Source organism: Camponotus floridanus, unplaced genomic scaffold, assembly GCF_003227725.1.
Source record: "Camponotus floridanus strain SB8 unplaced genomic scaffold, Cflo_v7.5 scaffold55, whole genome shotgun sequence".
NCBI classification, from domain to species: Eukaryota; Metazoa; Arthropoda; class Insecta; order Hymenoptera; family Formicidae; genus Camponotus; species Camponotus floridanus.
This window is the reverse complement of record NW_020229714.1, coordinates 323,547-346,264: the sequence shown is the minus strand read 5'-3', so window position 1 is coordinate 346,264 and position 22,718 is coordinate 323,547. Positions and strand designations below refer to the sequence as shown.

The 22,718-nt window shown below is 30.4% G+C and overlaps 4 protein-coding genes across 8 annotated transcripts in view; 2 read left to right on the top strand and 2 right to left on the bottom strand.

Annotated features, from left to right (window-relative positions):
- Positions 1 to 2,476, top strand: part of LOC105253815 (serine/arginine repetitive matrix protein 2) — a 32,793-nt gene extending 30,317 nt beyond the window's left edge. For 2 of the 3 annotated variants that reach the window (XM_020028274.2, XM_020028273.2), the window contains exon 9: positions 1,750 to 2,475. In XM_020028274.2, coding sequence (XP_019883833.2) covers positions 1,750 to 2,334 — 585 coding nt within the window. In that variant the 3' untranslated portion in view covers positions 2,335 to 2,475. Of the gene's footprint in view, positions 1 to 1,749 lie in introns of all 3 variants that reach the window. The other variant, XM_020028275.2, reaches the window with a different exon arrangement.
- A 981-nt stretch (positions 2,477 to 3,457) lies between these two features.
- LOC105253817 (cyclin-dependent kinase 2) lies at positions 3,458 to 6,560 on the bottom strand. The gene is made up of 5 exons (XM_011262116.3): positions 6,187 to 6,560; positions 4,428 to 4,623; positions 4,074 to 4,346; positions 3,793 to 3,996; positions 3,458 to 3,708 (listed from the first exon to the last, which is right to left on the bottom strand). Exons 1-5 carry the CDS (start codon positions 6,300 to 6,302, stop codon positions 3,598 to 3,600), a joined length of 900 nt encoding a protein of 299 aa, XP_011260418.1. The 5' UTR covers positions 6,303 to 6,560; the 3' UTR covers positions 3,458 to 3,597.
- A 3,046-nt stretch (positions 6,561 to 9,606) lies between these two features.
- Positions 9,607 to 12,570, bottom strand: LOC105253814 (tetraspanin-13). Of its 2 annotated transcripts, XM_011262110.3 has the most exons (7): positions 12,067 to 12,564; positions 11,283 to 11,450; positions 10,815 to 10,913; positions 10,631 to 10,735; positions 10,420 to 10,557; positions 10,047 to 10,174; positions 9,626 to 9,806 (listed from the first exon to the last, which is right to left on the bottom strand). In XM_011262110.3, the coding sequence occupies exons 1-6, from the start codon at positions 12,124 to 12,126 to the stop codon at positions 10,100 to 10,102; spliced, it is 645 nt and encodes a 214-aa protein (XP_011260412.1). In that variant the 5' UTR covers positions 12,127 to 12,564; the 3' UTR covers positions 9,626 to 9,806; positions 10,047 to 10,099. The 2 variants fall into 2 exon arrangements, with proteins under 2 accessions (XP_011260411.1, XP_011260412.1); XM_011262109.3 differs by lacking the exon at positions 10,047 to 10,174 and having other exon boundaries at positions 9,607 to 9,806; positions 12,067 to 12,570.
- Positions 12,571 to 15,846: 3,276 nt separating this feature from the next.
- Positions 15,847 to 22,119, top strand: LOC105253813 (facilitated trehalose transporter Tret1). 2 transcript variants are annotated; one of them, XM_011262108.3, is made up of 5 exons: positions 15,847 to 15,963; positions 16,222 to 16,295; positions 17,409 to 18,785; positions 18,861 to 18,996; positions 21,677 to 22,119. In XM_011262108.3, the coding sequence occupies exons 2-4, from the start codon at positions 16,247 to 16,249 to the stop codon at positions 18,962 to 18,964; spliced, it is 1,530 nt and encodes a 509-aa protein (XP_011260410.1). In that variant the 5' UTR covers positions 15,847 to 15,963; positions 16,222 to 16,246; the 3' UTR covers positions 18,965 to 18,996; positions 21,677 to 22,119. The 2 variants fall into 2 exon arrangements, with proteins under 2 accessions (XP_011260410.1, XP_011260409.1); XM_011262107.3 differs by lacking the exon at positions 21,677 to 22,119 and having other exon boundaries at positions 18,861 to 19,496.
- Positions 22,120 to 22,718: the final 599 nt, after the last annotated feature.

The window sequence follows — 22,718 nt, the reverse complement described above, 5'->3', positions numbered from 1 at the left end:
GCTGCATCGCGGAGCTTCTCACGCAGAGTCATCAAGTTAATCATAATTAATTCGGTGCAATGTGGCCGGAAGCGAATAAGTTAAGAGTTTCGGACGAAAGGAAAAGTGCCAGAAGAGAGAAAGAGAGAGAGAGAGCCGCGTTTAACACGAGGGTGAATCGCGACGAATCCTCGCGAGACATCCGTCTAAATAAACGGGGCTGATTACAGATTGCGCTTATAGAAAGACGATAGGATATACGAAATATTCGTGTAAACCTTATTGTAGATACGTAATCGATACATATGCTATCCCGTTACATCCTACGAGTATATAACGTATTATTTGATGCGTAAGCATCTGGAAGGCTAATGGTGAGGGTACGTCGACGAAGAGGAGAGATCGATGATGGAAAACGCCCGAGTCGCGCTAGACCACGCCAAAAATAAAAATCTCTCACTTACGTCACTGCTACCTTAGGTACCTCGTACAATTCACATGTTGCTAGAGACAGGGAAAGAGAGAAAGAGAGATATGTATAACACATTATTTACACTATATTGCTTCCACATGAATTATTAAGAGATATTTTAATTCAATTAACATATTGTGCGACACTTCACGAAGACATAATGATAATTAACGTTAGATTAATTGTCGTGTAATTGTCACAAGTTACCACTTCGTACGAACGCAATAGTGTAACAATTATCCAGCGTATCCTGGACTATGATTGCTGAAGAGGTATTATAATAATATTTTTGTTTTTAAATTTACATTTTCGTTATTTATTTCAACACTTCCGCCGAACATTCTCCTCCGATTTTCTTGCTGAAGAAACGGTTGCGTCCCCACTTATCTTTATAAAGATGTATGTAGAACGCAATTAGCTGCATTATCTAAATGTCTATTGCCAAATATAAAACGTACACTACAAAAAAAATACGTATAATCGTCTTCACGCGATGGGTAACATCCAGGAGTAAGATTTTTGTCCATATTTTATTAAAAAAGTTCCATCAAAGTTGTCGATATAAATTCTTTAATTTGTAATGTCCCACAACAAAGATTCTTAAGAAAAATAAATTAATTAAAACTGACTAACATGAACATTTACAACACCATTTATGAAATTAAAATCTTTATTTTTAGAATTAAATTTAATTCTTTTTGATAATTGAAATGATATGGAAAGATAAAGGAATATAATCTTCTAATGAGGTCTGTTAATATTTCTTTTCTCATATTTCATTTAGGACACAATAAGCTCAAATTTAATTACCATTTCAAAAATTAGAAATTCAACTTTGCAGAACCTGTCAGTTCTTTCAAAATTAATTACTTCATGCAAGAGAGATTTACGAAGATCACGAAGATTTCACATCGATATAGACACGATCCTAAAACTAATCCTTGCTGCAGTTTGGCACGAACGGTACCAGCAAACACGAATAGTCCCTCGATCCTTCCTTACCAATGTCTACTTAGACGTATTTTAGAAAACTTACCACTTTAAAAGGATAATACGCACAGCGTGTGCCTTACCCTCACAATTCACCTCCAAGGTCTGCAAAAGCATCGCCATCACTCACCGCCTGCCAGTCAAGAGGTCAGTCTGCACACACTATGTAATTTTTGGTAACGAGAGGGATGCATCTAGTATTACAATTCACTGAATAATCAATATACATTACTAGATACATCCAAGTATATTATGCATCGTGTTTTTTATTCATCGAATATTTAAAAATAAATTATCGTCGATTCCAGGCTCAGACTCCGGTGAATGACCGCCACTTTCCAGACGATTCGAAGATCGGCGACAACGAGATACTCCAGCCTCAACCGCCACCCTCTACGCCGACCAAAGCACGTGGCGTCACATCACCCTCGTCCATCGTGACACCCCGAGCCGTTAGGAGCGGTTTGGCCAAATCTCCGGAATCCACAACGCCCAGAAGACAACACGCACAAGAGACGGAGGGTCTAACCCTCACGAACGGACGAGCATCCACAACACCCTCGCCGGATGCGACGAATGACAGAAATACACCGAAGGGTCGCTCACCGAGATCGCCGAGTTCCCCGCGTCCACCCAGCAGCTTGCGCGTTAAATCCGCTGATGATAAATCATCCCCCGGCACTCCTAGGAAAACATCCCCCGGCACACCTAACAAAACGTCTCCCGGTACACCGAGAAAAACTCCGTCTCCTAGAGAGTTGCGTCTTCCGAAACTCACACCTTCGCCGATACCACAAGAAAATACAAATCCAGCAGTCCCCGAAACTCAGTCGAAAATTACTTTACCCAAACTGGTTGAACCATCTTCGAAAGCTGCTCGAATGGCGTATTAGAATCATCGAGTCAAAAATATGACGGGCTTTCTAACACTTAGCACAAGATACCTCAGACAACTTGCATTTTCTTTCTGCTGCTTTATTCGATTAATTTGAAATTTCGATTTCCTTATCAAAAATCTAATACTTCTATCACAAATTTTTTTAAAGTTTAAATATTTCTTCATATTAGATTAGATATTTTTTTGTTTACAGTTCAGGAATTTTTTATATATCGTAAATGAAGCCTATGTGTTGACACTTTGATATTTTTTTCTATTTTTCTAAAGAAAAATATTTGAAATAAACTCGTATATAAAAGAAAGAATGCGAGGATACTTGGAGCATCTTGTACATTTTATGAGAGTAAATGCAAAAAGTAATAATTTAGAACAACTAACAGTAGAAAATCAGTAAAAAATCATACTTGCTAGAGTAGATGTCTTCTTTTTATTGATGAATATAATCCTAATATATGTAAGTAAGAAAGTAAATTTTTCTAAAAGTAAAATTAAATCTAAACGTAAATTTAAAAGTAAATCTTTCGTAGAAATAATCTCTAATCAATAAATAGATTTGAAAGTAAACTGATAATTCGAACCAAAACAGAATAAGGACTTGTTCTTCTTTACAAGTCTTATATTTTCCCAACGAAATCGTTATATTTCCAACTCTGTATCTTCCTCAGAAAGATTAACTTTAATCGATGTCGGAAATAAAAGTGCCGTCCAAAATAAATATATTAAATAAATATATTACTAAGCTTTAGTAAATTATTAACGCGATATTATTTTTATATCACAAATATTTCTAATATCCTTTTTTTATTTTATTCGTGATAAATCAATAAGTAAATAATTTTTTAAAATAGTTTTTAATTATAAATTTATAAATTTTTTTATAAAATATCTTTAACAATTTGTTTATGAATCAATGATTTTTATTAACATCGCGCGCAACTTTCAAAAATATATATATAGAAGTAACAAAAATATATTATAATGTCTAAAAAGTATAATTTAAAAATATGCGCATATATATTAAGTAACGAGTGGGAAATTAAAGGAAAATATGGAAAAAAGCGTGAAAAAAATTGCAAATTATAATACACATGTGATTTATAGAGAAGTAAATATATATATGTATAGACTATATTGTTTCATATATAATTGAACACACTTGCAGTACAAAATTATCTCCTTGCAAAATTATTTTGCGTTTACTCGAGTTTAATATAAAAACCTATGTAAATACAGTATGTCAATCGGCCATAAACCTATGTCAGTTTTTCTTTGGCAATGGAGGTGGAACTAATTTAACTCCATAAAAATAAGGATGACTCAATCCTTTTCTTGCCGTTATCCTTTGATTAGGATCGTATGTCAGCATTTTCTACAAACATAAAAAAAAACATACATGCGTACAAATTCTAACGCGCTTCCGCGAAGTAAATGCTAGCTTCTCTTTTATCCTTACTGAAATTAAATCTTTGGCGTTGTCGTTGAAAGTAGGTAAAACGTCGCCTAAATTACTGGCCTCCCATCTCGGAAATCTGGATGTGTAATCTGGAAGCTGTGTCACACCTGGCCAGATTGTTTCGTCTGGTGTACCGAGCATGCGAAATATCCTAAACAACTGATCTATCTCGGAATCACCGGGAAATAGAGCTCTCCTAGTTGCCTATAAAGATCGTATTGTTTCGTAAAATCCACGATTATATATGCGATGCAACGAGTTTTCGCGCAATTTTCACGTACCATTTCGGCGAATATGCAACCAAGACTCCATACATCCAGCGCGCAGGTATACAATTTGGTTCCTAAAAGCACTTCCGGTGCTCGATACCAAAGCGTGACTACCTCGTGCGTATAAGTACGCACGGGAACGCCTATCATTCTTGCTAATCCAAAGTCAGCCAATTTTATATGACCTTCTCGATCTATCAATAGATTCTGCGGTTTTAAATCTCTATGCAATATACAACGAAGGTGACAAAAGGAAATTGCTTTTAATAGTTGGTAGAGATAACTCTGTAACACAATGCAAAACCAGCTCTTAAAATGTACACGTACTATTAGCCTCAAATTCGAAAAGTATATCCGAGCCTATACCTTGACGAGCGCGGGTTCTAAGCCTCCTTTAACGGAGTCTAGCAACTTTTTGAGATCTTGCTGCAGAAATTCAAAAACGAGGTACAAGTGGTTATCACCGTCTACGACATCGAACAATTGTATGATGTTTGGATGTGCGAGGTCTTTCAATAACGATATCTCTCGTATAGCGGTAGACGGGACGCCTTCTCTTTCCCTGATTTAAAGCAACACTTTAATTAAGTAAAAATGTACATGACTATACCTGATCAATATGCTAAAAAAAATATAGTTTTCTTTTGTTTTTGTCTTTTAACGATATCGATATTTCTCACTCGAATTATTTACTCACAAATTGCTTATAAACATTTAAACACAATATTTAGAACATCAAAGTAGCATTGGTGTGGAAAAAAACATATATCGTATAATAACATAATATAAAAGCAATTCTGTTAATTTCTGTTTTCCTTCCCAAAAAAATTGTTATCTCTAATGAGATTGCAAGAAATATATACATGTTCTTATCCCGAAAATAATTATAATAAGAAAAACGTGTCTTATTAAATTATTATAAAATTACATAGTGTATTAAATAAAAAATACCAAATCAAAAACCAGGCGAGCATAGCATAATGGGACAAGCTGAATAATGTGGTGCTACGAAAATTAGTGTAACGTGGCCCCCGCAGATTCAGCTGACCCCAATATGCAGGTTGTTAGCAGTGTGTTAGCAGTGTGCACAAGCAAAAAGCCCAGCTGATATTGCAGTTCTGCAAACTGATAATTTTCGACATATATACGCAAAGGCCGAAATTAATTTTGTAATATCAATTTAATTTATCAGTATTTATGGCTTATCGGAAAATTGACTATTATTAAAATTTATAGGGATACATTATTAAAAATTTTAAATTATGCTATCGAAATATACTTATGGGTTTACCTAAGTTAGAAATAATTAACATTACAACCATCTTATATATACATGTACACCCAAAAAGATACAATGGTATAAATTTTTCAAAATTTGACGAAGAAACTTCTTGTTAAAATCCTGTTAAAATAATTTTCAAATATTTTTATGCTTACAATCCTCGAGATTGATTTTATATACAACTTATATACAAGTTAAGAATGTAAATGAATAATTTATTAAAATGTTATCAAGCATCAAAGACAGCAGATATTAATAGTAGTTATGGAAATTACATTCTGCACTAGATTAATGAAAGCTCTTAATAATCAAATGCTATATGAGTCTGGATATAAATAAATTATTATAAATTATTATAAAAAGAAGAAAACATGTGCTTTCCTCTAACAGGCAAGTACAATAAATTAATAGTTAAATTAAAAAAAAAGTTAGTTACTTTTCATTAAAAGAACAAGAGGAAAAAGTACCTTGTGTACATGTGATTTTCCTCTTCTAATATATATGTTATACAATCAATGAAAAGAGGATCATTAAGGATATAATGTAACAAATTTTTTGAAAAATTTGACAATCAAACAATTTCCCATTGTGATACTATATATATACATGTTCCTTCAAAAAAATTCTGTTAAATTCCTAACAATTAGTAACAAGATTTTGTAACAAAAAAATTATTAAAAATTCCAAAGAGATGCGTCACATGTTCTCCTGAAGAAACACGTGTCACGGAATTTTATTCTTATCAAAATTAAAATTCATGATTCACTCTAACATGTTTAGAAACATATAATGACATCCTAATGAGATGGAGGAAGCGGGATAGATGTGTACAAAGGGACATACGTTTCTAGTCGAATCTTCTTGAGCGCCACCAGCTTCCCGGTGAGCTTGTCCTTGGCCTTGTAGACAACTCCGTACGTTCCCTCCCCTATCTTCTCGATCTTCACGAAGTTGTCCATAACCTCACCGTTGCCGCGCTCGTCCTTGTCGCGAGCTCGTGGACGCCGCTCCTCTCCGGCCAGGGCGCCTTCCCTTACCAATTCCGTCGTCGACGCCGTCGTTGATGCGCGTCTGTTCTCTCAGATGGATGCACGTAATCCCCAGGACGATCGACCTCGACCCACCTCGTCGATGAAACTGTTTTATCGCGCTTGTTTATCAACACGGCGAGGCACGTACTACGCACGATCCTAACGCGGTGTGGCCATTTTTATTTTTTAGGAGGGATGGAGAGAAAAGAATCGATAGCATGAATCGATGGACGTTGAGCGCTCGAGATCGATGGTCGTTAACCCGCGTTAAATAATCGACAGCGCAACCGGGTGAATGAACTCCGTCACGAATATGTATATTTTTATACACCTTGAGATATAAGTAATTTTCATTAATTGCGAAAAATTAATCGTAAAGAAATTTAAATGTATATATATATTTTTTTTCATAAATTTTCGACGAAGCTTCAGATTGTGCATCGAGAGAAAAATATTTTCATGCAACATCGAATAAACATACATCTAGAGATTGAGATGCTTTATTTATTTATCACAATCACTATACGTGGAAACATCTAATTGACCCTATTACTTAGCCTACTTGATATTTTGTATATTTTGTATATTTTACTAGTGCCTAAATGCAATATATATTTTTGTTTATTACAATGAAAATTTTTTTTAACTTTGTATGTGCTTAATATATTTGAAACTATTTGTCTTCCATTGAAATATACCGCATGAATATCGAAAGCTACGCGAATACATAAGATTCGATTTATTTCAAATTTTAAGTAGTTATCTTAAATTTCCACGTATATATTTCTAAAAGGATGTATATATGGGATCAAGACATTTTTTATATAAGGAGATAAGTCGAGTATAATTCGAATATGATTTCCATTCTTCAACATGTACATACATGTTCCATCACATCTTTAAGATTGTCGATATTTGAATCCTTCCACACGTATCAGATTTTGATTTCAAAAAATGCATTACACATAGATAATATAATTAAGTTTCTAACATGTGTTATTTCTGTTACACAGAAGTGCGAATCATTCTCATATGTGATTTTCATCGGATTTCTCTCGATTATTCTTAGTTATATGTTTCTTAAATTTAAGTCTAATTACGAAATATTATACATGTAACGATATATTATATATGTAATGTGATTATGATACGATATTTAAATAAAAATATGTATATAGGAATTATGCTACCGTGTATATATCTCGCGTGTACAACACGAGCCCTATTCCGTACATATAAAATATATGCACGTTTCTACCGAAGGTGGGCAGAGGCGCGTAAGAATTGGAATGTTTGCGAAATTTTATTTTTACGCTCGTCGGAAGATACATCCACAAATAACTTTCTACAATTCGTGAGACATAACTGGCACTCTGACAAATTTGAGCAGACTCAAACATTCATTAAAAAAATGATATATTAAAAAACTCGTCGAAATAATACTTCTTAAATATTAAAAGAATTTTCTAACGTGCGTCATGTTAAATACTTTATCGTTCAATAAAATATTTTTATTGAACTAATAAAATATTTTTATATTGTTCAATAACGAATTTTATAAAATCTGTTTATATTTAATTATATTCTTAAAATATTTGATTCAATTATATTCTTAAAATTTTGAGTAAACGTAACAACACATAGCAACGATTTCAATTCGCTATTGAACAGCGATGATTATTATTTTAATAGCCTCTCGGAAAGACATTCACGAGAACAAAACTACAGATTCATCCCATCTCACGTAATGGAGTTGGATAGAAAATATGCTATATTTTCTAATGTCTAGAATGGGCACGATGTAAACGTACATTATTTTCATGCATATTAGATTCATCTTCCTCATAAAGATATATATATGTTACGATTTTATTATTATGCAAATTGTCCGAAAAAACCTGGAAGGATATTATTTGTAAAAAAGACATTTTTCGTAATAAATATTACTTTTCGATATGATGATTTAAATATGTTCATTTATAATCACGAAAGCTTAAAAGTTTTAGATTAAGAATTCTGCAAGAAAGCGAGATAATTATAGTTCATCAATAACTTCCCAGGTCGTTTAGGACATCTGATATTTAGCTTATATTATGCATAAGCTTTATTAAAATGCACAGAGTAGCATTTAATCTCAAGCATTTAATCTCAAGCAAAGCACTTATACTGAATATTTTTGGTGGATGAAACTTGAAATATATGACAGGTCTCTTATACTATGATAGTATTTTACTAAATAATAATCTATTGATACATATGTATATTTGATATATCTTAAGTATTTTAATTTTACAACATATTTTCGACAATATATATATGTATAAAAAAAGAGCATATAAGAAATAAGAACGATTTCCAAAGATTTGGAACACTTGCCAAAAATAAGTCAAGTTTCATCCAAATTAGATATGATATTTGTAAGAGTATAATTACAATTTGTTCTAATTATTTGAATTAAAACTTTTCAATATAACAAAAGATATTGCACACATTAGGCTATCAAAAATTTGAAATATAAAAAATAATCTCTTCAGACATAAAAATATTATAAAGTTATCTAAGTGTGTACTCAAAGAAGATATGACAAAATTTTTTTGTTCGGAAGATATAAATTTCTAAATGTTATCGAATAGTTACGTATATAATGTAATGTGATGTATTCTTATATATATATATGTGTGTATAAGAGAGAAAAATACGATTGATACGATTATATGATGTTATATCATCTACTGTTTCCATGATTACTTACACTTTTCCATAAAAAAATATTAAAAAAAAATTAATTTGCATATTTTCTTACAGCATTTTTATTTCAATCCATATATTTTTTTAATTTTATATATTATGTATTCCCAATTTTTTTTTGTTTTAAACTAGCATAATTATAGTATGCTAGATTTTCATCACCAACTTCCATCTTATCAAAGAGTTATTGAGAACAATGCAACGAAATTTAATAGAAATATACTTACATAATGTTTTCTGTTTGTAAACTACAAGGCGCATTGAGGCTTATGAGTTCTAATTGTATGACTAGAGCACACATTCTGTTATTATTTGTCTAACTCATTCTAAAATCTATGATTGCCCAGTCGAAAAATCAGCTATTATTTCTGTTGAGCATTATACATGTCTATATAATCATCTCAGTATTAAAAAATAAAATTTAAATTTTAGCTCTTGAAAAATATATTGCATATAAACGGGCAATCAAAATAAAATTAATCTTATATATTTGTCTTTTTTATACCCGATAAAAGTAATATGAAATAATATGAATAAAAAAAAGATTAAAGAAAGATTGAAATTTTTTTCAAATGTATCATCGAATCAATATAAATAATTATGCCGCGGAAAAATAGCTCTTGCAGCTTTTTCCTGTGGATCTAATTGATTACGGTAATGTCTTGCCAAGAAAGCTGCAATCACCTGAAAATGTTTAAATTCATAAAATCCAAACAAAATCTGCGAAAAATGTAATAGAAAAAAATATACAAAATTTATCAAGATCCCTCTTATTTTTCATATTATATATATGTAATTTAAAGATTTTTTAGAATATTATGAATGTATGAATATTAGCACATATGAATATTTGATCAATAAAATTACAAAAAACATTAAACATTAAACAAAAAAAACCACAACCAACATTATGAAACCACCCACCATCTGTTAGGAGGATCATATGAAGTGACAGAGGACATGGCGATGGTGTTAGACTAGAGGAAAGCACTAGGATTAGCTCGTGGATCTTTCTGGTTCCTGTATCTCACGGTCAACCATACACCAACAAACTGTAATTGGGCACACATGTTACATAAACAAAAAGACACCTTTTGACTATAACCAAAGTAATTAAAGCACTTATATTTAAATTTCCAAATGTTGAATAATTTTATGTAAAATATGTTCTGCACAATAGTATTTATAATATAATATATCCATGCATATATATATATATATATATATATATATATATATATAATGTGCGAGATTTATGTACATGAAAGATAAAGTGACATTATTTGTAAAATCTTACCTCCGTAAAGCTAAAGAATAATCCTATGCTACCACACAATTTGAACGCATAGTCAATGGTAGATTGCAGTTTATGCATACATGTTGGACAAGGTGGACAAGGCATTAAACTGGTATCAATTGATTGACAGCAAACCTTCTGTAAAAGATTAGAATGATTAAATTATTAAATAAATATTACTTTTATTTTGAACAAAGGTATTTTTACTTACCTCATCGCAAGGTACAGCTGGATCTTCACTAGTACCATTAAATCCGCAACAATTAAAAGTGGTTTGAACTTTTCTCTTCAAATCATATTCAACATGTGTCCAGCCCTAGAAATAATTATTAAATTTTAGATCTTTATTTCTTTAGAATAATATGATTGCAATACTTTTTAAATACAAAAATTACTTGTTCTGCAAGTTGTTCTTGCTGTTTAGTGTTGACAGCAAGACAAGCACAGGCGATGCTAAATTGAATGAGGAATAAAAGAAATAATATAAGCATGTACTATAAACTATAATTAAGGAATTATATATTTATTTCTTTTATTGAGAGAGAGAGAGAGAGAGAGAGAGAGAGAGAGAGAGAGAGAGAAAAGAAATAGAGAATATACTATTCAATATTGTTACTCAATAAAAATTTATATAAAATATATTAGATGTAATTAAAAATAATATATATGTTAAACAAATATCTTCTTTTACAAATATTAGATATATGATAATGATTTCAGAATATGATAATGTCACAGGTACAAAGATAAATCAAGTGATATTAAAATATGATAATGTCACAGGTACGAAGATAAATCATGTCAGAGATCAATGTTTGTTTTATGAATCTAACTGATATCAAATTACAAATTGATAAGGATACAAAGAACAATAAAACCTGATGATGTTTAACAGCGCCAATCAGACCCAGAATAGAAATAAGAAACAGGATCACTCCGCATGCCAAAATACCACCAATAATAGGAAGGTTTGTAACTAAGGCAGATGCTCTTCCATATACAGCAACTCCTATTAGTATAAAGGCAACAACCTGTAAGAGAAAAGAATCATTAGTCATAGAATTTTATTATTAAACCTAAAGAATAATACAAAAGTGATCCATTAGTTGATATTATAATATTAATATTATATAGCATTTATTTATTAGATGATAAATGCTATACAATCTTAAACTAACACATTAGACTTATATATAATTTGAATACTAATTTTCAGCCAGAGATTATCATTTAAAATAATTATTTATGTGTATCAATATAACAGTAAAGAAATCCATAGTTCCACGAATACTGCGACATTCGTACAATATAATTCTTAATTACAATAATAATCCTTTTTAATTATCAGATAATCAATGATAAGAAATGCACGATGTAAACATTAATATAATAATTAAACGAATTTTCTCTCTCTTTGTACCAATAGAGATCATAGAGATCACAGATTATATGAGTTAATATAGTAATCTACAGAGACACGAAGAATCTCTTTAATCGGTCAATGTGCCCTTAAAATTAGTCGATGAATTATGCAACGCATAAACGTCCTTCCTGTAAATAATATAATGTCAAAATGAGGGTCGATCGAATGAACGAGAGCAGGAAGAGGAGCATGAGAGTACTCAAAGCGAAAGATGTGCTACTTACGATGTAGAGAATGTTGAGTGCTGTCAGCGCATTTTTGGAGCACGTAAAACCGCCGCACATCTTCGGTTGCGCCCGTTCCTCGATGTCCTCGTCGAAGCCCTGCAGCCGCGGTCGACTCGCGTCGCGGGCGATTTCCAGCGAGAGACTCTCGGAGCTCTCGTCGCCGAGCTTTACACGAAGAGACGACTGTGCTACGCTCGATTACAATTCACAAAATTTCGCACTTCACAGTCTTAATCCTGCAACGAAACCCCCACGATGGCAGACAAGTCGCGACTGCCCGAACCAGCGCGATGGCGACGATCGATGCGCTCGATAGATTTGCGACTATCACGCGCGAAACACAAACGTCAGTAAGTACGCGCGGCATGTTCGGGAAAGCCAGCGAATTCAAATCGATACATAATATCGATTAATTTCCATTTCGAAGACATGGAAGTGATTTTTGCATCTATCCGTGATAATAAAATCGTCTCGGTAAAACTTGTAATTTGCTAAAATCATGCTGATTTCAAGCTTTAATATTGGTGCCAACCGAGAAAACGCTTACACACTGTATGTACAATGTGCGATAGCAATAAGTAAATTTGAACTTTGATATATCTTGAGAATTTTTATTTCTACAAAGAAATAAAAAATTGAATTAAATTTCTCTTATCTATAGTTCAATTTTAGCAACATATTTATATTGCCGTTTAATTTTCTGCAAAACAAATGTAATGAAGAAAATGAGAAAATATCTTTTGTCTTGTTTTGTGTCTCATCGAAGAGATACAATCTCTCTGATGAAATATTCGCATTTATTTCTCACGAAATTTCATCAGAGACAAATGTTTACATTGTAAATATGTTACATCAAAACTCGAGTGATTTAACGTTAACAAAGGAACAGAGACAACACATAAATATTTTCTATATTGGAACGTAGTTCCAAGTCATGCAGCTATTGAAATATTTTATATTTTGTTCGAAAATGTTAACTTAATTCATTTGATTAACATAATGACATTAAAGCATTTATGTGTATATATATAGTCATTTTTTAAAACAAATTTATATACTTTAAATTTATACAAATTAAGGATATTATTTAGGAAATTATAACAATTATTGACTAGTTTTTGATAAATATATGATTTTTTAATTTTATTTATTAGTTAATTTTAATAATTATTAGTGATAATTAAAATTAACGCTCTTTTTAAATAATTATGAATATCAGTTAATATCGTGTATTTTTAGCATATCACGAAATTAAAATATAAACGGTGTAAAAAAAATTCGAATATATAAAATTATATTTCATTTATTATATTATTTCATTTTCATATTATTATTTTTATATTTAATTATTTTATTATTTAATTTACATTATTTAATTTACAAATATATTCTCGGATGACATAATTATTTTATGTAAAAATCTCTAAAATATTATTTATCAATTAGAAAATTTTTACGTTTGACAATACCTAAATTGCGACAACACAAAATGTGCGATGCACTACAAGCTAATTATAACCAATACCAAATTATAAATGATAAATATTTTCGCAAAAATTTGTGATACGCTACGTTTGCAAAAGGATTTACATAATGTGTACATAACGTGAACAAGATTTCGAGATGATATATCGTCTATGGAGATGTACGTCGTGTACATATTTCATTTAGAGATAGCTAAGAGGAAAAAAAAGTTTACAAACATCAATGTTAGGTATGAAAGTACATTACCAATAATTTATTTACGTAGAAATTTTATAATGTTTTTTGTACATCATTAAATTGTCCTGTATTCAATATATCAAATAAGTTAGTCAGCATGAGTTTTTGAATTATCAAAAAAGAATTATCATTTATAATGACTTTAATGATAATACAAATTACAAGATTTACAACAATTTATTTGGGGAAAAGAAAATAAAAATCTATAAAAAAGTAGAAAAGTGATTAAAATATTTTTATCAAAAAATGATAATTGCATATTTTGACAATGCTACTTTATAAATTCAATGCTTGTTGTTAATGTTTTTATTATTATATTTTATAATAATTTATTATCATTTATACATAAATTGTCGAGAGAGATACTTAATTTTTTGTTTATACAAATTACAACATTTTAGTAAATGTATATTGGATGCGCAAGACGCATTTGTGATAAATTATTATGGTTTTGAGACACGAGATAATGATTAATATCTGATTTAAGTGATTAATAGAAAATATTACAAATATCAGTCATTGTTATGAAAGCAAATTGTTAATACTTCATTTAAATATTTTTTTTATTATTTTATTTTGCACATCATTATAAATCTCTTATTATTATAAAAAAGTATTACAGAATACACTTATTGTCGATGTAATCTACATTTTTTTTACAATGTACTTTTTTAATAACAAATGATAGATACTAGAGATAGATGCTAGAGATGAGTTACTAGAGAGTTTCATTTATAATGACATAAATAAATGACAATAGAAATCACACGAGTTTATTATACTCGTGTACAATTTATTTGAGGAAAATAAACAAGTATAAAAAATAAACAAGTATAAAAAAAGGGAAAAGTGATTAAAATGTAGCAAATATAAAAATTATCTGGCACTTCGACAATTCGACTTTGTAAATCTAATGTGAGATATTTAATATTTTTATAACTTGTAATACACAAATCGTTATCAAGAGATACTTTAATTTTTGTTTACATAAATAATGACAAGTTATGCATTACAAAAAAAAATTCTTGCGCTTTTATATGTTCCTATTGTTGTTTTACTACTACGATTATTGACAACAATCCTAAAGAGATTATTTATATCACAGTTACGATAGTAATATGATTAACTACTACTATCAAAATGTATAATATTATTGCGTGTTTGTTATTGTTAATCTTGACTTGTAATAAAAAGCTGTTTATGAATAACTCTATATATATTCATTTTTGTCTTTAATTAACATAAGATATTAATCCTATTACATTATGTAGCAGGAAACAAAGGAGCTAATCCTATTCCACGATTCTATAAACTTTCATTCACGATTATTAACGCAATTAATATGAAACATTTCAATATATTTAATTTTTTCAAATATAATACTAAATTAGGAGAATTATTTTATTAACATAATAATAAAAGAGTGAAAAAAATACTTCATAAATCTATTATTAAAGTAATATACATATAAATGTTTTTTTTTATAAATTATGTTATCTTATAAATTTTTTAAGTATATAAAAAGAACAATAATATAAAACATATATTTAGAAAATAGAAAAATATGTTGTGATGATTTCTGATGATTTCTATTATTGATATTTAATTATCTCAATTAATTTAAGTTATATTTATTATTATATTTGAAAAATTAAATACATTGAAACATTTTATATTACAATTGCATTAATAATTGTGGATGTGTATTAAGTAATAAAGCAAATAATATATCGCAATATTTATTAAGATAAATATATAATATTTATTATACTGTGTTATTTCAAAATATATATATTTCTTTATTTAAAATTGCCTTTATTATGTCTTTTTATTAATTAGAATAACGTTGTTTTTGTTTCCAAACAATCAAATGCATAATAATATTTCCAGTAGTATATATTAAAAAATAATTCAGCATTATTCTCGGTTCTTATCTTTTCTGCAGAACTTAATAATGATAGGTAAATACTCTCATAAAAGTGAGGACACCGATAGATTCGCCATGAATTGCTGATAACGAAAGCACTGATAAAGTAACATATAAAATCTACGGCGTCATACATACGCTTCACTGTAGCTGAAATGTGGGTCCATTAAAATTCGAGCGCCGTTAGATTAGTGGGCATTCGTCGTCTTCCCTGGTAGCATTTCCTATGTTCCATCACTATTTCTGTAAGTTTAATATCAACTTAAAATTTAATAGACTTTTTAATATCAAACGCTTAAAACACAAATAAATTTAATTTTTAATTTGTAAATTTTATCCTAATAATAAGCGTGATATTATATTTATTTGAACGGCGAATTCTGGATTTCGGTCTATATCAATTTTTATTTTTATTTTTTAATAGTATATACATAATGTTTCATAATATTTAATTATAATATAATCACATCTAAATTTTCCTGATAAACTGATTCTTATTTCAGTCAGTGTAATAAGAAGAAATAAAAGATGGAGCAATTCCGTAATCGCTGGTGTCAGTATTTAGCAGCAATTACAGGTAAATAAAATTTAAACTGTTTTTAAATTTGTGAAAAATAATATAATGATAATAGAGTAAAATAATATAAAATTGTATTGAAATAAAATTATATAAGATTTTAAAGTATAATTATACAAACGATTCTTTACGGGATACGTCTGAAGTTGTGATACTCAGAATGGTTTCACATGCAAAAATGAATTGAAAACGTAGAATAAAATTTTGTCACACAACATTATGTTCTCGAGATTGTTTTCGAAATTGTTTTCGAAATTAAAAAATTAATATAGATTTTCTTAACCTTGAATAATCTATCACAATCTTGTATTAAATCGGTAAATCTGTATATCAAATCGAAATTATTGATAAATTAATAAAAAAATAACAATAGAACAAACATAATCTAAAATAATTTTAGTTACTAAAAAACAAATTATTTGAAAATATCAAAAGATTATTATTATTTATTCAATAGAATGTTGTATCCTTATATATATATTTTAACTAATATCAAAATAAATTCCTTAATAATATAAAAATTATTTCGTTATATACATTAAAAAACTATTTGTTATATATATGTTGATTATTTTTCTAATATATAATACATAATGTATATGTTATATTAATTTTCCAACTTTCAAAATTAGTTTTCTCGAAAAAGGTGCTCCGCAAAAATTTTATTCCACAATTTCGACTTCTTTTTTCATAAGAAATCTCTTCGCAAATCGTATTATGATTTTGAATAATCTTTATATATAAAGAGATTTACAATTTAAATAAATAAATTTACATATATTTAGAAGTTACCAAAAGAATTCGAATATTAAATAAACATTTATTAAATTAGAACTGATATCTTAAACGCTATTTATGTTCGTAGACAAAAATAGTTTTTAGTTTATAATACTATCTATATACATACTCTTAAAACTTATATTTATATTTTTATAAGTAAAAATAATTTATTAGTTGTTTATCTCTTCTCGAAGATTAATTAATCTCTCCTTCTATGGATTTTTCGATTGATTCAGAATCTCTTTTCATATATAAAATATGATATATATTATATACGGAAATCAAATAAAATAACATAAGAATAGCATTCACATTAATTCGATTTTATCACAGCTACCATGTCGATGGCTACTGCCGGATCTCATATAGGCTGGACGTCACCATCTTTACCAATGCTGAAATCTAACTCCTCTCATATTCGGATAACATCCGACGATGCCTCTTGGATCGCCTCATTCTATCTTTTGGGCACCGTACCCGGATGCATTTTAGCAGCTTTCATTGTCGACTGGCTGGGTCGAAAGATGAGTTTACTGATAGCTGGTGTACCTCTCTTTGTCGGATTTATCATGATAATAATAGCATGGAATCCCTATATTCTCTATGCTTCTCGCTTTATTAGCGGTATCGGTCAGGGCGTAGTATATGTTGTTTGCCCGATGTATATCGGCGAGATAGCCGATAAGGAAATCAGAGGTGCTCTTGGTTCTCTTATCAAGCTAATGGTGACTTTCGGAGAATTGTATGCCCATGCAATAGGTCCCTTCATGTCTTATCAAAATCTTGCTTATATCTGCCTATTGCTGCCACTAATGTTCTTCCTTACCTTTTCCTCGATGCCCGAATCGCCATATTTTCTGCTAATGAGAAATCGCCAGGACGATGCGATGACGATTCTGAAGCGCCTAAAGCGCCGCGTTTCCGAAGACCAACTGGAGATAGATCTGCAAGAGATGCAGAAAACAGTCATTCGCGATCTCAGAGATCGCGGTCATCTTGGAGATTTATTCAATACACCTGGGAACCGGCGTGCCATCATTATCAGTTTTGGCCTGCAATTGATTCTCCAGTGCAGTGGTATCGCCGCAATCGAGTCATATACTCAGGAGATCCTCGAAGAAGGTGACGGAGCTCTGCCTGCTAGTATCACGGTCATTTTGCTCAGCTTGTTTCAATTGATCGCCGGTGTCGGAGCAACGATTCTGGTTGATAAACTTGGTAGACGCCCGTTGCTTTTGAGTACCACTTTTCTAGCTGGAATCACATTGAGCATTGCCGGCATTTTTTATTTTCTCAAATTTGTATATAAAGTGAACATGACCGGATACGGTTGGATACTTCATTCATCCGTGATATTTTACGAGCTGATTATCGCTTTGGGCCTGAATCCGCTACCATATATGATGCTGGGCGAGTTATTCTCGACTAACATAAAAGGCGCTGCTGTATCATCGACTAATGTAATGTCCTCGTTGCTGGCCTTTGCCGTGTCCAAATTATACCAGGTGATCTCCGATTATTATGGAGTGTACACGACCTTCGGCTGTTTCGCCTGTAGCTGCTTCGCCGGCTTAATTTTCATCATGCTAATCGTACCCGAGACCAAAGGCAAGTCGCTGTTGGAGATCCAAGAAGAGCTTCATTGCAAGAACAAGAAGAAAACAGAAAGAAAATCACAAAACAGGAAAAGGAACGAGCAAATTCAAATAAGTACGATAATTTAAACGGATAGATGGAAATAAGGATGTTTATGAAAATTTACGCATGCTAATTTTTGAACAATAGAAATAAGCAACGTACGTTCTCCGGATTATGGGACATTCGACAAAAAGTCTCGAGGCGGCCGATCGTCCTTCCGGTTACGATGGTTACGTCCGGGTCGATTATAAAAGCGAACGAGCAATATTTCCAACAATTATTGGTAAGATTAATTGCAATTATTTGAATACGTAATTGGACTCTCTTTAAAAAGATATGAATGAAAACGGCGCGTTATTATTTATAAAAAATGGACATTATTGTTTGCAAAAGTCAGAGAGCGACCCCTGTCAAAGTCGGCTTTTATACAAAAAAATTCAAAAGAAACATTTGAAAATCTTTACGTTTACTTTCAAAGTTTCTTGTATTTTAATTACAATTTTGTAATTTTTCTTTCCATATTTTATCGCCTGATATAAAACTAAGAGACCCATTGTCAGCTACATAAAATTAGAATTAAAGTTTAAACTATATTCGGAGGAAGGATACCTCAGATAAAAATTAGCTTGTAAGAGTTTAATATTTAAGAAAGGGCCCTTATATTCCATTAAAGGAGACGTTTCAACTGAAGTAATGAGATCGCCGAAAGAGCATTTCCCGATCATCATGTGATATATTATGATTAAAGAGAAATACTAACGCGTAATAATAATAAATCTGTTTGTGTGAATTATATATTTAAATTTTAAATTTTAAATTTGTGAATTTAGAGTTTAAATTTTAAATGTACAAATTAACGCTTCTCATTTATACAAACGTACATTTTTTAATTAAAAAATATCTTAGTTCAAATATTTTAATTCAAAAACGTGTTAAATTACATAAAATTTCTCAAAAGAATAATGATAAAAGAATAATATCATTCTTTGTTCAATATTAACAACATATTCGATTGATCATTTTAAGTACACAAATTGAGTATGTTTGGCAAACGCAACAATTGTTTGAAAGCATAACAATTGCCCCTATGATTGATGTATAATTTTAATTCTATCAAAGCAGATCTATATGCTTTCTGTTTACTTAACTGTAACGTTTGCTCTGAACATTTTCTTACATTTACTTACAACAATTGTATAACTAACAGTTCAATTATTGCATTGATTTTCAATTGAAATATTGTGGATATTCGGCAAATGTCTCGATCGGCGAAAGAATCTCGGCTAAATAATGCGAATTTATAATTTATCCGATGGTTTCTCTGAAGAACCGTTTCAGAAGAATCGCTTTTTTGAGATCCATTGTATGATCCAATGTGCGTTTTAGCTAGGCCCGCAAGCATGATAGAGCAATCTTGCATGACCATCTTTTATTCCCTTTTAGGCAGGGTTAAACTGAAACTTAAGACTGCTAGTTTTTAATTAATATCGTAAAGTATATTATTTTTATTCATCTTTTGATGAATATGTGGGCGAGCTCCGAACAGGCAAGAAATTCTCACAAAGGCAGAAAAGCGTTTTGCTTTAATTCTGCAAATCATTTTTTATGATAAGAAATTCAGTGAGTAGAACTGTCGTCTGATAATTGATAAATCCGGTTTTGATTCACTCTCGTAGATTAAAATTACATTTTTTTGAGAGTAGGATTTATAATATCTCCACAAAAATTCACTAAAACAAACAAATAGAAAATTTCTAAACAATAAAAAGTTCCTAATTACGATATTATTATATATTTAGAAACATATTTTTTATTCTTTTAAGACAAAGTTAAGCTGAAACCTAAAATAACAATGAGCAGCAAACCCAAATAAGTACAAAAGTTTAATTCGATGAGAAAAAAGTAGAATTATATATGCGAGAGCATAATCATTTAAAAATTCGTGCACGATAATTTTAATAATGAAAAATAATTAATATTCATTGAAAAATTATCAAAAGCGCAAATGATCTAACATAAAAAGAACTTAAAATGCTTGCGCAATAAATAATATTTTTCTTTTCTTTGAATTGTTTTTTAAAGATTCAATAGTATAATTCAATATTTCTTTTCTCAATTTTCAATTTTCAATACAAAGACATATATGAGAGTGACATATCGGTGAACGAATCCGGAGTCTATCGATTATCAATCGACCACTTCAGAGCTCATGTATTGGTCTGATTATTGATTTATAATTCTGTTTTAGATAAGATAAAACATATGCGTTATAAAAATAGCGCTTCGGCGTAGAATATAACTGGCCCGTTATTAGAGTTAAAGAAAAATATACTCACGCGTTTTTTCATGCGTGTTAGAAACTGACCGGAAATATCCGGTGCGTGCTTTCGTGCGTAAGTGGTCGCCGATAATAAATGGACCGAGACGCGAAGAATCCAAATTAGTTTCATAATCGGGTTAATGGCTCCCTCTTCCCACTAAAAGGAGGGATTTATTTTTGCCCCCGGTGACGCGATCCACCTGTTACATAGACCAAAGAATAGCTATGTTTGACGATTAAACAGTCGAAAGTGAATGAACAGAGCATTTACAATCGCTCGTAAAAGTTATCGAAAAATTCGTCGATCACATTCGCTTTATTACGATTATGCGAAGCACGTTGTTCTTAATATCTTATAATTTCTTATAATATCTTAACTCTCGAGTGTGTCAAGTATGTTCACGCTATTGCATGACTCTCTACACGTCCCTTTCAGGCAGGGTTTAAAGACTAATCGAATGCGATTTGAACTTCAGATTTCTACAATGTAGAAGTTTGTAACATACGTTGACAATAAATGAAGTTACATTATTTAATTCACAATTATATCAAATGTGAATTTTCTTCCTCGCATTTCCACTTCTTTTCCTCTCTTCCTATCTCCATAACATTTTACGATTTCTATAGTTTCAAACGTTTTTAGGAGGCGACGAGATCGGTCAAAGGTCAATAAACAAGTCGCCACGAACCGGACAACTAGTATGTATATTTTTGCATTATAATAACCCCGTTATACATAAACGCTTTATTACAATATAGAAACATAAATTTTTTTTATAATGTCTCATCCATTTTAACATCTCACAACGTTTCTTGCTATGATACACATCTTGTATGGTCGAAATTATTATATTACTACTATAATCCCTGGCATAAAATCTTGTCAACGTGCCCAGAATGCGGCCACTCGCGTGAATCTTTTCCCTCAAATAAAACACGCATCCCTAGCATACGAGAGCGACAAGATAAAACTTGCATGCAGCTTTTTATTTCGCTTATTCGAAATTATGCACATCGTTTAATTTTACTGAAAAAAACCCATGAGAAAATAAACGGAAATTGAATTTTGTTATATTTAAATATTATCATAAACATAAATTATGTTTCAAAAAATTTTTTTTAAAATAAATCATTTCTTAAATCGATTTATCTCTTTCGACACAATTTTAATGATTATATTATATTAAATTACTTAATTGAATTTCGAAGATAAACTTTAGAGTTAAAATTTTTTTGTATTTGATCTTTTATGCCTTATTTATTTTATAGTAAAAACGTTTTAGTGTTAATCATATTATATCGTCAATGTGTATTGCTATAAAATAAAAAGATGATATCAAAGACAATATGACAAGAACAAGAGCTATTTTGCTTGATAGTTCTGTGCGATCGAAGATCGGAGAATAATCTACTTATTCCTGAGTTGAGCTTGTCGTTCTCGTAACGAGCTATGTTTTCTTGATGAAGATGCTCGTTCTTCTCTCTCATAAAAACGCACACACAAGCGATCATACTCACACCGGCACTATAATTGTCGAAGAAAATCTAAAATATGTATTGTAACATACACGCACATGTTTGGCACATATTTCTCATATCTGGAGCTTACATTTTTTCAATACAATGTAATCTAAAAAAAAGAGCGTTTCGTTATATAATGCCAAATCCGCGTGATTGTATATTCT

Coding starts and splice junctions, on each gene's coding strand:
- LOC105253814 (XM_011262109.3), bottom strand. CDS start 12,126: ATGTGCGGCGGTTTTACGTGCTCCAAAAATGCGCTGACAGCACTCAAC. Junction 11,451..12,066: donor CACTCAACATTCTCTACATC/GTAAGTAGCACA, acceptor TTTCTCTTACAG/GTTGTTGCCTTTATACTAAT. Junction 10,914..11,282: donor ATCAGGTTTTATTGTTCTTT/GTATCCTTATCA, acceptor TATAGTTTATAG/TACATGCTTATATTATTTCT.
- LOC105253813 (XM_011262108.3), top strand. CDS start 16,247: ATGGAGCAATTCCGTAATCGCTGGTGTCAGTATTTAGCAGCAATTACA. Junction 16,296..17,408: donor GTATTTAGCAGCAATTACAG/GTAAATAAAATT, acceptor ATTTTATCACAG/CTACCATGTCGATGGCTACT. Junction 18,786..18,860: donor GAACGAGCAAATTCAAATAA/GTACGATAATTT, acceptor TTTGAACAATAG/AAATAAGCAACGTACGTTCT.
- LOC105253817 (XM_011262116.3), bottom strand. CDS start 6,302: ATGGACAACTTCGTGAAGATCGAGAAGATAGGGGAGGGAACGTACGGA. Junction 3,997..4,073: donor GTTGCATATTCGCCGAAATG/GTACGTGAAAAT, acceptor CGATCTTTATAG/GCAACTAGGAGAGCTCTATT. Junction 3,709..3,792: donor ACGCCAAAGATTTAATTTCA/GTAAGGATAAAA, acceptor TTATGTTTGTAG/AAAATGCTGACATACGATCC.